A 17591-nucleotide genomic window follows, 5' to 3' on the forward strand; every position below is an offset into this window, starting at 1 on the left:
GAGATATAAAAAGAAAGTATTCTCTCCTTAAAAGAAGTCTAGTTAAATAGTGGTGTCCCTGCAATGAGAAGAGAGAAGCGCAGACTTGCATGGGAGCAGATATGCAACTTAATTGTTGCAGGGTCAGGAAGAAAGGGGGTACTTAAGTCAGGGAAAGAGGAGAAATGAAGGAGAAATTTGTGCAGACAGCAGGCAGATGGTGCGGCTTTCAAAGGCCATCAAATGTTTCAACATTGCCTCAGACCAGGCAGAAGAATGTGCACTCACTCACTCACACATTTATTAGTCCACAGTGTCCTAGGATACCCTTGTGGGCACCTTGGCGGTACAGCAGTCACCAGGAGCTCCCACAGAGCATGTATGTAATCAAGACAGAGGCTGGAAGTGTGACGTCTGTGTTAACATTTGGGGAAGGTTTCATAATCAGTAAATACTAGGCCTATGGTATGTGTCAGTTCCTGCTTTAGGTGTTGGAGAGAGAGACAGGCACGCATTCTTGTATATATGCCTATGTATACAGTTGACCCTTGAACAACTCGGTGGTTGGGGCACTGACCTTTCACACACTTGAGAATCTGAATATAACTTATCGTTTGTCCTCCCTGTGTCCACGGGTCCTCTGTATCCATGGTTCTGTACCTGCACATTCAACCAACCCCAAGTGTGTATGTAGTACTGTGATGTGCACTGCTGGAAAAAAGTCCTCGAGTAAGTGGACCCCTGCTTTTCAAATCCACGTTGTCAAGGGTAACATGTATATAGACAAACAGTCTATCAGAGGCTCACAGTCCTCCGAGGACAGAGGCCGCCTGTGCAAAGATCCTGAGGTGGAGAGCTTTTGCCCTTTGTTCTTTGACAGTAAGCAAGGGATCAGCGTGGGCTTCCCTGGTGGCTCAGTGGTAAAGAACCCACCACCTGCCAATGCAGGAGACGCGGGTTCGATCCCTGGGTCAAGAAAATCCCCTGGAGAGGGAAACGACAACCCACTCCAGTCGTCTTGCCTGGGAAATCCCATGAACGGAGGAGCCTGGCGGGCTACAGTCCATGGGTTGCAAGAGAGTCTAGCTTGACTGAGTGACTGAACAACAGCGACAATGGATCAGCGTAGTTAGAGCAGGTTGGGGGGTGGGTCTGCAGGAGATGAGGTTTGGAGGTGGCAGGGGTCCATTTGAGGCCTTGTGGACCATGCTGAGGACTTGCCATTTCACTGTGAATGAGAGGAGAAGGTCTTAGTGGTTTTGAATAGAGGTGTGTTTTGGTCCTATTTACATCTTTAAAGGATCACTGGGACTGTGTAGGAAATAGACTGGGCTGGATGGCAAGCCTGGGAGATAGGGGTCAGTTACAGAGGTTGTGGCAACAGTGGTCCAGGCAGGTCTCCTGGTGCTTAGCAGGGTAGAGTGGGGGAGGGGGTGGTCGTCAGAGGGTGTGTCCTGTCTGTGTTGCAGGTGGAGCCAGGAGGAACCACATAGTGGAGTGAAAGTGGAGGGTGAGACTAAGCAGAGGTCAGGGGAGACTCCCCATATCTGGCTTCTGCTGCTGGTGGAGCTGGAGTCAGTAAAGAAATCAGGAGTTTGGTTTAGAATTCATGGAGTGTGAGATGCCTGTCGGGGGCGTGCAGGTGGCCAGGTCAGGTTGCCAGTTGCATGGGGCCGTATGGAATTCAGGGGAGGGGCCCGGACTCTCAAAGGAGCCTTGGGAGCCATCAGCCACGGGTGGGTGGTGTTTCGAGCCGTGACCCCTGCTGAGGGAGAAGGCAGAGATCTCAGATCCAGACGTGAGGGTCCAGAGCACCTTGGGAGTTATGGGCCGAGAGGTTCATGGGAAACCAGCACTGAAGGAGCTCATGAAGGGTGGGGAGGCTGTTGTGAGGTCTGTGAGGTCCCTGAAGAAGCTGGGGGTAAGGCTGTCAGCTCCTGCTGACAGTTCAGGAGCATGGGGAGGGGGTTCCCAGTGAGGAAGACTGGCTGTTCAGGTGGAATGTGAGTGTGAACTCTGCCTACCAGGGGAAGGCAGCAAATGCCGTCATTCCCTGGAGCATTCTGTCATAAAGGGGAGCAAAGAGAGGCGGCAAAGCTGGAGGAAACGAGGATCCAGAAAGGTTCAATTGGTCACTGAGAACCTGAGCAAGGGTGAGGGGTGGAGGGTGTCAAGGTGGAGAGACCAATGTGGGAGGCAGGAGGCTGGGACAGAGTGGGGAGGGATGGAGGTTTGGAGGCTGCCGCTGTTTAAATCGTTCCTGAGGCCTGCTTCTTATAAATGACGATTTTAAAGAGGGTCGCTCCCAGGCTTTCTCGTTGCGGGTGATCGGAGCCCTGGTGTGGCCTGGCCCTGGGTGAGGAGCATCTGTGCTACACGCTGCAGTCAGCTGTGTTGTGAGGAATTGGGGGTCCCCACCTCCCTGAAGTCAACAGTGCTCCCCTCAGAAGTTCTCAGCGGACCTTCCAGGGCTGGGAGAGGTCCCTGCCCAGTGCTCCTCGTGTGTGTTCCTCTCCAGGTCCTATGGCTGCTGTGAACGACACATTCTGTCCTCCCCACCTCCTCTTTGTTCTTCCCCTTCCCGTCACCTGCCCGTGGTTTATTTGGTGTGGATCTATGACTTCAGGGATTCACAAACGTGAATGATTCTTTTATACTTGAGTAGTATTATTTGTGCATACCCCGGTGGCTCAGTGGCAAAGAATCCAGTGCAGGAGACTTGAGACAAAGGTTTGATCCCTGGGTTGGGAAGATCCCCTGGAGTCGGGCATGGCAACCCACTCCAGTATTCTTGCCTGGAGAATCCCATGGACAGAGGAGCCTGGTGGACTACAGTTTATAGGGTTGCAAAAGAGTCGACGCAACTGAGCAACTGAGCTTGCATGCGTGCACAAGATATTGAATAAATATTGCAACACATTATATTGAGCAGAGACTAAACTTACTGGGAGAAAACCTTGTAGATATTAGGTATCTATGAAATGAAGTTATGAATTATTGCAGTGAAGTTCTGAAAGTTCTCGTTTTTATAAATGGGGAAAGTAAATTGTTTATGTTAAGATTTCATTTGCATCTCTAATTCCGGTATATCGTATTTAATTTGGGCTTTCTATTGTAGGTTTTTAAATGTCTTACTTGTTTTTTGTGTTTATCTACAAAACTTCCTTAATACTTCCCTCTGAAACAATCTTCACTTCCCATTTCACTTTATGAGTGCTCATTTCTTGTTAGACAGGTGGGGTGGTAGTTTAAACAGGGCTGACGCCAGATTTTAACAGTAGAGAATATCAGTCTAGAGAGTCTTAGAGTTGGAAGCCATTACAGACCAGTTCCTCCACTTCTTCGTCTTGTAGACAGGAAGCTGAGGCATCTTGAGACAATCGGTCTTCACACTTGATAAAGCCCCCACAGAGAAAAATGCTCAAAACCAAGCCTAATAGTGAACCCACTAGTCCACCCTACTGTTCTTCCTTCAGATGATTTATCTTGAAAGAGCTGCCAGCACCCAGAGGAACACGGCCAGGTGAGCACCTGGCTAATGCCGGAGTATTTGGTGGGGGCACAGATCCTCATCAGCCCCCAGGGGGCTGACTGCCTTCAGGCCACCTGGGCCAGGGTGGCTCCATGGCTGCCCCAGCCTTAGCTGGATCCTTTCTGGTCAGGGGTAAATCCCTTCTGCATGTTGTTTCCTGTTTGCCTGCTCTCTCTAGGGATCAAGATAGTAACAGATACAAACACTTGTGAGTGAGATTGTTCCCAAGATAATTTCCATTTCTGTTTCCGAATGTGCTATAATAGCAAAAGAGAAAATCTTTAGGGTTCTTGAATTAGAGAAGTGGTTAGTGTTGGACTGGATGTTGGGCGATTATTACATTTTTGCAAGTACAGAGCTTATGATCCTAATACTTTCAAATAATGTTAAAATGCCATGAAAAACACCCCACTCCTTTGTTTGCTGATGTTCATCCATAAATACTGCTCAAACTTTACACCATCTCCTTGTGAATAATTACATTCTTATTCACACCCCTAAATTACATTTTAAAAGGGAATATCAATATAAATATTTATTATTTTAGACATAACTGATATTTTGTCATAAGTCATCTGAAGTTACGCATTTTCAAAAAAGTGATGTTTTTAAATACAGATAAGTTAAAATAGAAACAGATACACTCAGATGTTCATCATGATGTAACAGCATCTTTGTAGCGTGTTCAAATAGTTTCAAACAGGCAGAAGTATCTGAGAACTTTGAAGAAGGCTGCTCGACTGGATGTTGACATTAGGCACAGGGTAGGTCACGCAGCAGTTTAAACTAAAGCTGCTTAGTTCAGAGGGTACTGCTGTTTTATCACCATATTTAAAAATCCGTTCCTCTTTTACTCCCTCAAACTGAGCTCAGGGATATAATGGATCCCATTATAGGTAAAAGGTCTGTGACTCAGCCATCGAGCTGCTCAAACTCTTGGCTGTTTTAATTGCCACCATTAAAGCTTTAGTACTTTTATCTCATAAAAATAGATATCATCGATGTAAAATGTGTGCCTGTCGAAAATACATTGGTACCTCTGCCCTGGTGGTTAGCTAATCATCCTTCCGAGTTTCAGGCGAGTTAGGTTTTAGGCAGATGGGAACCTGACATAGATCACAGATTTGTTGAGATGGAGTCACTTAATTAAGAAGAGAATTCATGTAGTAATAAAGGGTAACATCTAGTTAGAAATATCCTCAGAAAAGAAGCTTGTTTTTGCTTTGGTTTGTGTTTTAAATGCATTTAACTGATGGACGGTGGATTTTTACTCAGCTCATTCTTGAACCCAAGAGAATAATGATGCTTTTCTGATTCTGATGCTAAAACTTCAACAATTCAAGGGAAATGTACCAGTTGCTCTTCCGACCCTGTTAGACACACCTGTGTACACTAAAGTGCAGTAATTGGTGGTGTTTCTCTGCCTGTCTTCTGCAAAGGGGCAGATATCAAGGTGGAAAGGGAGCTCCAAGAACACAGTGGGAGCCAAATGTTAAAATGTGAGAAGCGACTTTGTTCTGCTGCTTTCCCTCAATGTGGCCCCCAGTCACAGTCATTCATTATTCATACAGCCGTGCACAAACAAGGTAAAATGTCTCTGGAAGAGATCTGAAATGAGCACATCACGAGAAAGCTTCACCTCCTGCCCACTCTGTACATAGGGACCCCTCTGTAGTACAAATGGGAGCAAATAATTGGTGGGCAATTCATTGAGTTCTTTTCCCTCCTGCAGTTGTAATTGTGGAATCGTGTTTGGTTGAGAGAAAAAAAAGATCTTGACTGTAGAAGGGTCTCCATTCTGAACCAGCTCTAAAACTAAAACCTACCCACACAAAGCAATTGTGAGCTGATATACATAACCAGCCTTCTCTTCTTGCCCAGCTGTGTAGATTCAATTATAATAATTTTCTCAGTTGCATAACATTGCTGTTTGTTTATTACTGCGTTATTAGTCAGTGAATGAACCTCCCTCTTTTTGACCCCTCAGCAGTGTTTATAAAATACTTAATTGCTTTGGTATCTTCTGTTTCATGTGTAATTCCAGCTGGAAGGAGTCATGGGGACACAATCCCCTTTAAGTGTTAAACCGACTGTTCCTAAGGTGCAGGAAACTTTTCTGTTAAAATACACATCAGGAATCTTTAATATTGCTTGTAATGCAGTTTCTTTTCTTTTTTTCCCTTCTTTTTTAAAATTTGAACAAAGCGATTAAAAAAAAAAAAAAAAAAACTTCTCCCTGTGATGGTTTCAGTGCTGCTTGACTATCTCAGAGTGTCAGACTCCAGCCTGCCTGTAGCACCTACACCTTTCATTTCATCTGGGTTCTTCCTGTCGGAGTGGGTCCCACCTCTGTCTAGCTGGTACCTCACACACAGCTGTCTGTGTCATTACGCCTTCCTCCTCTCTGAAGACACATCAACAGGAATGGGCTTCCCTGGTGGCGCAGATGGTAAAGTATCTGCCTGCAGTGCAGGAGGTCCAGGTTCGATCCCTGGATCGGGACAATCACTGGAGAAGGGAATGGCTACCCACTCCAGGAGCCTGGCGGGCTACAGTCTGTGGGGTCGCAGAGTCAGATACAACTGAGCGATTTTCACAGGAATGGGTGAGCTGCAGTGATTAGACAGTTGGTGTAGTAGCTAAGATGTGGGCTCTGCAGAGAGGTGACCTGGCTTGAATCTTGACTCTTGTAACCAGCTTTTTGTGACTTTGGACAAGTCAAAAGTCACCTCTTTGTGTGCTTCAGTCCTCCCATTTATCAAATGGAGATAATTTCCCCAGGTGGTTGTGAGGCTGGAGTGGTGCTTGGCACAGGAGAGCTCAGTGTCAATGGGAGCCGAGCAGCATCACGAAGGGATGAACAAGTCCTGTTGTGTTATCTGTCCTCCTGTGGTCGGCAGGATGTCTACATGCAAGGGAGATCCGGGATGGGGAGGGGGAAAGACTGAAAAAAAATAAAGATGTGAGTGGCTGGGGATTTTAAGGTATGCATTGTTGCTGCATAACAAATCGCCACAGACTTTGTGGCTTCAGACAATACTGTGTTCTTATCCCCTGTTTCTGTGAGTCAGGATTTGAGCCCAGCTCAGCTGGCTCCTATGCTTGGGGCCTCTTCAGGCTACCATCAGGAGTCGGGATTGTGTTTACATCTGGAGTCTTGGCTGGGCAGGGATTGACTTCTGTGTCCACTGAGGTTGTGGGCCGAATTCACTTTGGGTAGCTGTGTGACTCGGGTCCTCAGCCTGGGGTTGCCCTTGACCCCTGGAGGCTGCCCTTGGCTCCTGACCATGGTGGGTTCCTCCCAGCTGGCAGCAAGGAGTGTCTGGCCCTCAAGGGAGGACCCATACCCTCTTTACAAGCTTTCTGATTAAGTCAGGCCCCACCGAAGTCATCTCCCCTTTGAGTAACTCAAAGCCAACTGATTTGGGGTTTCTAATCGTACCTGCGAGTCCCTCTCAGCTTGGCCACGTCTGCTGGCCAGCAGCCATGGGTCTCCCTCGTGGCTAGCAGGTGGAGATTGTGGGGTCACCTTAGAATTCTGCCTCCTACAAGATGTGAACAATTTTTTTTTTAATAGAACCAAAGTAGTCTATCATTAAGCATTTATTGCCAACTAGATCTTTTGCTAGCCTCACAAGCTCTGAGTCCTGGAGAACTTACTGGGTGTAAACTAGCTTTATTACTGAGCTCCTTACAAATGGATTTTTTTTTCCCCCTTAAAGACTGTTCTATTCACATTTCTACACAAACCCCTGGGATTGTTCTGTGTTGGGTAAAGACACCCTTTCCTTTCAGTCTATTGAGGTTTGACTTTTTAAGTTCATAGGAGCAGCATTGTAAGCTACCTTTAACACTGACCTTTTTAGGCTAGAAGTCTATAAAGGGCAAGTGTGGAATGAATTGCTTTTCCAGAGCCAAACTCCATACATTCCCCCTTTCTAACTCAAGGATCAACTAACTTTAGGTATACCAGTGATAGCAAAAAAAAAAGAAGAAGAAAACAACAATGAAAGTGTACAGTAAAAAAAAAAAACAAAAACCAAACGATTGAATTGAACTAAACTATTTTTGCTATGTAAATTTGGTCTTTGTCCATAGTGGCTTGAATAGGATCTATTTATGCAAAACATGTTCACCAGCCCGGAAGCACTGTTGTCCTGTGTTTTGCTGAGCCTGAGCCCTAGTAAGCTTGGTGGCTTCAGCTCTGGGTGTCTGCTGCCAAATTCAAGCATCCAGATAGCCTTTTGAGAACATTACAGACCTTAGAGATAACTGGAAATAAGGAAGAGGAACGCCCCTGTAACTAGGATTAGTTCTACAGATTCTCATTCTCTGGTGATTGTGGAGTGGAGGCTGTTAAGGGCAGGGTGCCCTGTGTAAGGTGGTGAAGGAAGAAACGGGAGGGAAAAGAGAGACAGTAGAGTTGACCTTGTTAAGGACCCCAAGCATATTAGTTATCTTTCCTGTTTTTACTTCTAGGAAGTAATGTCCAGTAACAGATAACACTTGAGGATTTACTGCTTTTAGGAAGCAAGACCTTTGGAACAAGAGGGTGAAAGTTTGGCCCTGTCTCAGATTCCTCTAATGGGGTCAGAGTTTGGGTTGCTTACTGGAAGTCAGAGACACTGTGATGCCACAGTTGCAGACCCTGTTTCTTTTTGGTGGGGGGATGGTGCGGCAGCTGTGGGAGGAGAGTGGGTGTCATCCTTATGGGTGGGTGGGCGGGCCTGCTGCCTGCAGGGACTGTCCCCTTGTGTGCCGTCCAGGCGGCCCAGGAAGTCACTCAACGGCTTTGAATCGTGTTGTATTTGTGCTGGTTTCTGTCTCTCCCCTGCCCAGAGGAGTGAGGCTCTTCTCAACCCCTCTGCATCTCCCTTCTATTACAAGTGCTTTGGGGAAGGAGATTCTCAAGGTTAGGGGCATGGTCTGATGAGCGCACTGGCTCTTTGGTGAACTGACACATGTTAACACAACATTCAAGTCTTGTCTAAACAGCTAAGCTAATTTTCCCAGGCACTTGTGAAGCAATGGAGAAACAACAAAACAAAACAAAAGTTTGAAACTTTAACATCACTTTAACTCTGTGCCCTCAGTGTGTGTGTGTGTGTGATTTGGATGGGGCAAACATGTTGTCTCACTATATGCTTTTTAAATGTAAGGTGATTACTTGGTCTGGTGCTTTTTCTAAGCAGTAGAATTGACCTGTTACCCAACTGGCATGGTGGCCACAGAGCCGCACCCTCCGGCTGGCACCTCGCTCAGCCGCAGGGCGGCACCCAGCCCAGCGTGACAGTCTGGTCGCATGGACACGAAGAGAGGGCGGCGACAGGGAGGAACAGTGGCCAGACGCCCTGTTCTCCCGCACTGGAAGGGAGTGCACGCCACTCAGAACTTCTCAGACGCTTAGGAAGGGGGTCAGCATGGATGGAGTCTCTCCGCTGGGCTGTTGAGGTCCAGTTGACCGTAGAAACACCACAGCACAGCCTGTCACGCGTTACAGAGGCCAGTGACGCTGCCTGTGATGCAGTTTCACCCTTAGCACTGCAAGGTGGTCAGGATTCACTGAGTGATGGGAAGTTATTTAACACTGAATTTCACACGCCCAGTTGGTTCAACATTTTCATTGTTTTGGACTCTTCTCATTCAAAATGCACTTACAGTGTAGATGCTGTCAAAATGCCTTTGGATTATTTTTAAATGAGATACATCACAGTAACTAAATTTCTTTTTCAAGTCTAAAATTAATGATTCTGAGGGACACACTAAGATAAGTTATTATATTTTAAAATTAATTTTATTTAACTTATCTTCTCTGCATATATATATTATAATGGAAATTGTATAAGTCAGTTGATTATATGATTATACTAATGTCCCTGTTTTATTCCTACACATGACCATAATTGAGTAAGCAGTTTTCAGTGCATTTATATAAAATTGTATTTATTCATAGAGTCATATACTAGCTTTTAAAATATTTGGTAACCACTGCTTTAAGACAAGCCCTCTTTCTCTCTCACATTCCTCCCACAGAGGTGATGGATTTGCTCTGCTTTAGCTGCTTAAATCCAGAGTACATTTTAAAGAACATTTTTATTCAAGATATTCTTGGACAAAGAATGCCATGGTTAAATATCTGTATGGCACACTGTATCCCGTCCCTCTTCAGAGTGTAGTAAGGGTTTGAAGAGTTTTGCAGTAAAGAAAAATGCTTAACATTGTTTAACCCAGAATTCTCAAAACTCCCATGACTTGAGTCTTCTTTTCTCGGAACACTTTTTAAAATCCCAAACTTAGAAAAAAATTTTTCTATACTTTTTGCCTTCTCAGGTCATATGACCAACAAGTGTGACACTATTCATTTTTGTGTCTGTGTTCATAAAAGTGTTCATTTGATATTTTTTTCCCTAGAAATGTTCTTTTTAAATGAGCTGAATAAAACTAACTGGTATAGGAAAGGCTTGAGCTTGAGTCCCTGACTCTTGAGAGCAAATTTGGTCCAACAGAAAATATTCCGATCCTTGATTCTTAAGATTGTTCCTGTCCTTGTAATTTTGTATCAAAGGATGAAAGTTAAAAATTATTTCAGGTGACCATTCAGACTAATACCTGTTCATCTTGATCTCCTCTCCAACAGTTTTGAAAACTGTTGGAGAGTTTTGAAAGCTCCCTGTGAGGCCTTTTTGTGTCTTTAGTCCACCACATCCTAGACGTGGTTTGTTGCTCCAGCTGGTCCACTGAGGAAGGAGCCCCTGGCCAGTGTTTGCCTCCCTGAACCATGTTTTTACCTGGAAGCCTCCTTGGTGTCTGCTGGGTGATGTGCTCTGCCTTCCCTCAGTAGGCACCCAGGCTCCCTGGTTCACTGTTACAGCCTCAAATGTTTGTTGGATGAATAAGTGATTTGAGCACCAGGTATCACTGAGATGGTTTTTCTGTCAATGTCATTGACCAGAAAAAGATGTTTAAATCTCAGTGGAATTTACGAAACCTTTGCTAAATGCTCTGTTGAATCCTGGTACATTTAGACTGGAGATTGAGCTGTAGTGTTCATACCAGAATTCATTTTTAAGAGTGTGGAAGGACTGAGAGCCTGTGGAATACTGGAAGAGTAGAAGTGAAGAAAACCAGTAATGGGAACATGTCTCCAAAGCCGTTTAAAAAATCTCCAACAACCAAATTGTACTTTTCAGTCTTTTTTCTTCCCCCTCTTGGCCACTCCATGTGGCTTGCAGTACCGCAGTTCCCCGACCAAGGATCAAACCTGTGCCCCTGCAGTGGAAGTGCACAGTCCTAACCACTGGACTGCCAGGGAAGTCCCTGTACTTTTTAGTCTTAAATGGCTACTTAATATTTGTATTTTTACAAGCCATTGCAATCATAGTTGAATGTTTTGAGCTTGCACCTGTTGTCACATGCAGCTCAGTTTTCCTGCCACTTCTCCCCATGGATCTCAGTTTCTCTGAGCACCCAAGTGCCTGCCTGCCTTCAGCCTACTTTGTGGGGCGGGATGTTTCCCCCGGAAGTGCTGTGTCTTCTCATCTAGTTGGTAGTATCTTCTGTTTATTATAAAGTAGCATTTTGATTTTATATGTATGGTGTCACTTGCTGAGTAGAATGTTTGCCCACAGACGTCCGATATTACTAATGGTGTTGGGTTTGCAGGGATCGTCTGTGTTGGAAACATTGCATGCTATTTACTGACTCATGGTCATCGGCCTTGAGAGCAAGTTGAGGCTTCAAGACTATAATTAAGAAAAAACATGGTTAAATAAGATAGGCTTTGAAGTCAAAAAATGGTGGTTCATGTTGGAGGGAAAACACGGCGGAGATGGATGTAAAGTGTCTTCTTGGGCTTTTTTTTTTTGCCTACACTGAGTGGCATGTGGGATCTTGGTTTCCCGACCAGGGATTGAACCCAGAACCCAGGCTCCCTGCAGGGAAGTTCAGAATCTTAACCACGGTACCGACAGGGAAGTCCCTTGTGCATTTTTTTAACATTCTATTGAAGGTTCCTGAGCCTTTGGGGCCACCTTTGCTTAAAGGTAACAGAGGGGTTGGCCTTGCCTCCCTCACCCATCTCTTCTTTGGTTAAATTTACAGTCTGTTCAGCTGTTTTACATGAGGAAACTTGTTAATGTGTTTGCCTAATTTATATGTTTATGAAACATAGAGTTGATAAAAATGATCATCTTTAGTTTATGGTAATTTTTTTGGATAGCATACACCTTGGATGATTTTTATTTATTGTTCAAATATCAGTCACTCTGTTTCAGTTCCGAAAGCGCATGGCACAGTCCTCACAAGTTCCATAATTCTCCAACAGGCACATGGAACTATGATAGAAAATGCGTCAAGCAGGAAGTCCTAAAGGGTGTATTTCAAAATACCTTTGGTATCTAACATTCTCTGCATTTGCCCTAATAAATGAGAGGTTTTAGGAATGCCCTATATGGTGATATCAGATGTTAATGGCATTGATTACCTGTCAGGCAGTGGGAAATGATGGGAAAATGTCTGCTGTAAAATTAAATAGCATTAGAGAAGACTGTACCATGCATTTGGGTTGGGGGGGGTGGTGAGGGGGCTGGACCTGGGAGACTTTGTCAGGGTATTACTCTGAGCTCCAGGTTTTTTCCCCTGCATGATTAAGGCAGGCCATCTGTTCTTTGTTAAATGTTTACAAAAACAGCTTTTCTCTAAAAGATTTAAGGAGATGTGGGTCTGGTAAACACTATAATATTTCCGAGCACCTTTCCCACCCGACTTCAAGCAGTGTTCAAACAGAATTCTGCTGCCTATCAAACAGCCTTCATGTCTTTTTTGTATTTGGTCTTTACATTCCCCCCTACCTCTTCTTACAGAAGATTAAATTTTTAAGGGATACTAATTTATGGCTTCATTTGTTACTGAAGGGAGCATCCAAAATGATTTGTATGCTAAAGTGCAGATGAATTTTCCGACTTCTGGTATTATGTGTTATATGCTTTTTCTGACTCGCATCCGTGGAACAGGTATCTCTCATCAGAAGCTGGCATCTGGTTACCCGAGTTAATGCCATGCAGATTAGAAAAAGGTATACATACCCGGAATTAATTCACCATTCTAAGCTGTAAGCACTGTTTACTCAGAGACTTTCCTCTTTCTTTCCCCTTCCAGGAAATGCCTTGTCTTCCATTTCTGGACAAACAGCTTGTTCCAAATAAGTTTGATCTCCATGTGTCTTAGGAAAAGATCTGGCTTTTTCCATTGTATTTACATGAGGAAATAATATTTAACAATTAGTTCTACTCCAGCAACTTAGATATAGTAAAACTGTTGAATCAGATCCCATTAATTCTCAGATAATAAAATTTAAAAAAGACTTTTAATTTTGTATTGGGGTATAGGTGATAAACAAACAATGTTGTGAGTTTCAGGTGAATAACAAAGGGACTCAGCCATACACACCATTCTCTCCCAAACTCCCGTCCCATCCAGGCTGCCATATAGCATTGAGCAGAGTTCCCTGCGCTAAATAAATAGTAAGTCCTTGTTGGTTAACCATTTTAAATATAACAGTGTGTACATCTTCACCCCAAACTCCCGAACTATTCCTTCTCCCCATTCTTCTCCCCATCAACCGTAAGTTTATTCTCTAAGTCTGTGAGTCTCTCTTGTGTTTTGTAAATAAGTTCATTTGTATAATTTCTTTTTAGATCCTGCATATAAGGGATGTCATACAATATTTCTCCTCTGTCTGACTTACTTCACTCAGTATGATGATCTCAAGGTTCATCCGTGTTGCTGCGAATGCCAGCCATTGACCGTTTGGTTAGGTCCTCGGTTGGTGTTTGCTGAAAGCATTTGTTTGTTAGGGCAGGTGGGTGATGTTTCCCAGGACGTGCTCATTTTGTCACCGCTGGGCATGCCCTGCAGCTGCGTGCATCCCCACTCTTCTGCCCTGGCTCCACTCTCCTCCTGTGCATCCTTCAGGGTCTTCCCCTCTCTCCTTCAGGGTTTCCCCACTCTCCTTCAGGGTCTTCCCCTCTCTCCTTCAGGGTCTTCCCCTCTGTCCTTCAGGGTCTTCCCCTCTCAGCTCTGACCAAGAAACAGCAATATGTATTTGAAGATTTTCTAGTATCGTAGGATGTTGGAAGAGACTTTGGGATAAATGCTTCCTTTTGCCGAGGAAGAAAAAGTGGCATGATTCCCCCCAGATAATATACCTCATGGCAGGGTTTGGATTAGAATGTTCTCTCTCATCTCACAACTCTAACCCTGGCTCTTTCTCTTACACCAGCGCAGCTGTAGAACTGAATGTAGGCTCTTCCAGTACTGTAGTAGCTTTGAGTGGGAACAGAACAACCAGTTTCTTTCCTGGCAGTGGTTTCTTTTCTTTGAATTTTTGGAGGGTCACTGAACACTGGAAAGAAAGTGAAGCTTGCAGTACCTTTCCTATGAGGAGGATGCCTCTGAGTGAGGTTTCAGGAGCCAGGCAGAAGAGCACTGGATTTAGTAGGAAACCTAGATTCAGATGACACCTCGAGCCCCCCCACCCTTGTGGCCTCGGGTAGCCACCCGGCCTCCTCAAATTCTACTTCTTTTCTGAAAAACAGGGGTAAATGATCATATTTTGGTTGTATTGGAATCTGAATTGCAGTCTGAGCTCCTCTTACATCCTCTGCAGACCTGGCCTCTCTGGCGGCTCCTCTCTTGGGGTCCTCTCACATCCTCTGCAGACCTGGCCTCTCTGGCGGCTCCTCTCTTGGGGATCGTGTGGGCGGGCACAGGCTCCAGTTCTGTCACTTGCCTCTGTCGCTGTTGGACACATGCATCACATGAGTGCCTCTGTGTCCACAGAGAGCTCTCCAGGCTGGCGCAGGGATCGAACGGTGTCCCAGACTACAGTGCTTACCTAGCACAGGCCCACCGTGTGGTAGGAGTTTTCTGTGCACACTTGTGGCTGTTACTACTGTTGCTCTTTATATTATAGTTACTATCCAGTGTCTGGAGAAGCATATGAAAAAGGTAGAAAATGAATGACGCTTGCAGATGCAACATTTTCAAGGATTGCGTTGAAATGTAAAGGCGCATTAGATGTCATAGTTCACAGTGGAGACAGGTTGTCCTCTATCCCTGTTGTTAGCATCCTGTCCCAGGTGTTGGTATTCTCCACCATATTTATGACCATCTCTGGATACGGTCCTGCTGCTGCTGCTAAGTCGCGTCAGTCATGTCTGACTCTTCGCGAACCCATAGACGGCAGCCCACCAGGCTCCACCGTCCCTGGGATTCTCTAGGCAAGAACACTGGAGTGGGTTGCCATTTCCTTCTCCAATGCATGAAAGTGAAAAGTGAAAGTGAAGTCACTCAGTCATGTCGGACTCTTCGCGACCCCATGGACTGCAGCCCACCAGGCTCTTCTGTCCATAGGGTTTTCCAGGCAAGAGTCCTGGAGTGGGGTGCCATCGCCTTCTCCGGGATACGGTCCTAGAGGATGTCAAAAATCTTCAAGTCATGTCAGATTGACTGTTTGGGGGGCATCTCTTTCTTTCTGCCTCCGCCTCCCTTCTTCCCTCCCTTCCTCTGTGTGAGATTTGGAAATGTAAAGCTTTAATAACTTAATAAAAACATTATCTGCCTTTCCTATCAGTACCAGAAACCTAACCAACCCAAAGTCATTAAGCTGGTATGTGTGTGCTTAGTTGCTCAGTTGTGTTCGACTCTTGAGACCCTATAGACTGTAGCCTGCCAGGCTCCTCTGCCCATGGGTTTCTCCAAGCAAGAATACTGGAGTGAGTTGCCATTTCCTTCTCCAGGGGATCTTCCCAAACCAGGAATTGAACCTGGGTCTCCTGCAAAGGCAGATTCTTTACCAACTGAACTATAAGGGAAGCCCTGTCCGCATATAGGCTGGCATATATGCTTTTAATTTGACATTTGAGTGTCATTTAAATTAGAAATGACTTGTACTGTATAAGATTTGTGTGTTTATACTCGGACTTCAAACTTTCACAGTATTTGATTCTTACAGTGCTCAGTTTGCCTGCTGTTTTTAAAAGTGACTTGATTATCCATCTTTAATTTCCCGTTCCTATATGGGGAAAATTCCACTTGAATTCCATCTTTGTGGCTTAGCTTTTGCTGCTGTTTCATCCTTCCTCAGTTCCTACACAGGTGCTAAGGACATGGAAGATGTCTTTAAATTGAATGAGAAATTTTCTTTCTCCGGAACAGATTTTTTTTTTTTTAACTGTATTACTAAGTTGCTCTCTTTAACTCTATTCATTTAAAAGCTTTCTTGTTGAAGAAATCTATTTTTTTGGATGAGACAAAATGATAAGTTTCACAACTGTATAGTGGGTGAAGTTTGCTACCTTGAGTATAGAGTAAGTTTGAGAACTATCAGCACTAACTTTCAGTTCCTTTCTAAACTACGAAGAATGATAAACTAATTTCAATTCCTATTTGTGTCTCTTAGCATTCTCCATCGGAGCCCTTTCTAGAGAAACCAGTGCCGGATATGACTCAGGTTAGTGGACCGAACGCTCAGCTAGTGAAGAGTGATGATTACCTGCCGTCGATAGAACAGCAGCCACAGCAAAAGAAGAAGAAAAAGAAGAACAACCACATTGTTGCAGAGGATCCCAGTAAAAACTTTGGTAAAGATGACTTCCCTGGTGGGGTTGATAACCAAGAACTAAACAGGAACTCACTAGACGGGTCCCAAGAAGAGAAAAAGAAAAAGAAAAGGCCGAAGGCAAAAAAAGATCCCAAGGAACCGAAAGAACCCAAGGAGAAAAAAGAGCCCAAGGAACCCAAGACCCCGAAAGCCCCTAAGATTCCCAAAGAGCCAAAGGAAAAGAAAGTAAAAACTGCCACGCCAAAACCCAAATCCAGCAAAAAGTCAAGGTAGGCTGCGGGCAGAAACACCCGCCACCAAATAGTAGAGACACAAGCACCAGTTACAACCTATGGAATGGGGGGAGAGGGGCAGCTCAGGGGGGGGGTCACGCTGATTTTTGTCCTCACTGTTAAGCTTCTTTCTCTCACACCCAAACTAGCAAGCGAAGGTGTTAACGCATTGTAAAATTTAGGACTCCCATTATTATGAGTTGTTGATTTGGGTGGTAGATTTTTAGAAATGTTGCTGGGTGAAGAATAGTTTCTTATTTAAAATCACTGTCTTATATTTTTGTGAAAACCTGGCGTTTAACAAATAGAACCAGGTTACCAGCATAATTGTTTGTAAGCTTAGACCACCAACCTCATTTTCAGCGGCAATGCCAAACCGGGTAAGAAGGATTATAGAAGCCAGGGGAGTCACTATATTTCAGCAGGCTTTTCAGTCCTGCTTCCCAGAAGTTGAAACAGGAGAATTAATTCTCCCCATTTGGCAGGCAGAGTGAGCCTTCCAGGGGCAGGGTAGAGATCCTAGCGGGCGACGTGGGACAAATCAAAGAGCAGTTACCCATTAGATATGCCTTGGATAAGACCATGTAGTTTAGGTTCTAGGGGAAAAACCTCCTACATGCCCTCCTTCCCCTCCGTACTTCCCCCACCGACTCTCTGACCCCCCAGGAGGCATATTTATTCAGTAAGAAAAACTGAGAGGAAAAGACATTGAAGACTAATTTTTTTCATTTGTACTGAACATTTCTTACAACTGTTCTGAACCAGTTCCAAACATCTGAATCTATTTTTCAGAATATGGCTCATGTTATAAAATATAGTTTCCAGATGGAAGTATGGTCAGACTTGGTTACTCCGAACCTGTTTGCAAAACTCGTGTAGAAAGCACGCACCCCCCATAACCCCCCACGTGTGAATGTGCACGTGTGTGGCGCTCATGTGTAGTCAGCCCTGAGGTTGATAGCGCTGGATCCCCTCATTGCGAGGTTACGGGCCAGGCAGCCTTGGGCTTGTGGGCGATCCTGTGTATCAAGAGCAGGAACACAAAGAGGGTCTGGTTTCTGTGGCTGGAGAGATGCTGCAAAGCTGAAGGACAAACTGGGATTTTCAACTTCCCACTGAAAATATCTAAACAACCCAATGCATTATTCTGTAGTGTTTTGAAAATTTGAATCATAGTAATTAAAAG

The 17591-nt window shown here is 44.7% G+C and overlaps 1 protein-coding gene across 3 annotated transcripts in view; it reads left to right on the forward strand.

Moving 5' to 3' along the window:
* Positions 1–17591, forward strand: part of CHD7 (chromodomain helicase DNA binding protein 7) — a 128330-nt gene that overhangs the window by 25640 nt on the left and 85099 nt on the right. For all 3 annotated transcript variants that reach the window (XM_027561043.1, XM_027561045.1, XM_027561042.1), the window contains exon 2: positions 15972–16402. In XM_027561043.1, the coding sequence (XP_027416844.1) occupies positions 15972–16402 (431 nt within the window). The remainder of the gene's footprint in view (positions 1–15971; positions 16403–17591) is intronic.

Source organism: Bos indicus x Bos taurus, chromosome 14 (genome assembly GCF_003369695.1).
Source record: "Bos indicus x Bos taurus breed Angus x Brahman F1 hybrid chromosome 14, Bos_hybrid_MaternalHap_v2.0, whole genome shotgun sequence".
Lineage (NCBI taxonomy): Eukaryota > Metazoa > Chordata > Mammalia > Artiodactyla > Bovidae > Bos > Bos indicus x Bos taurus.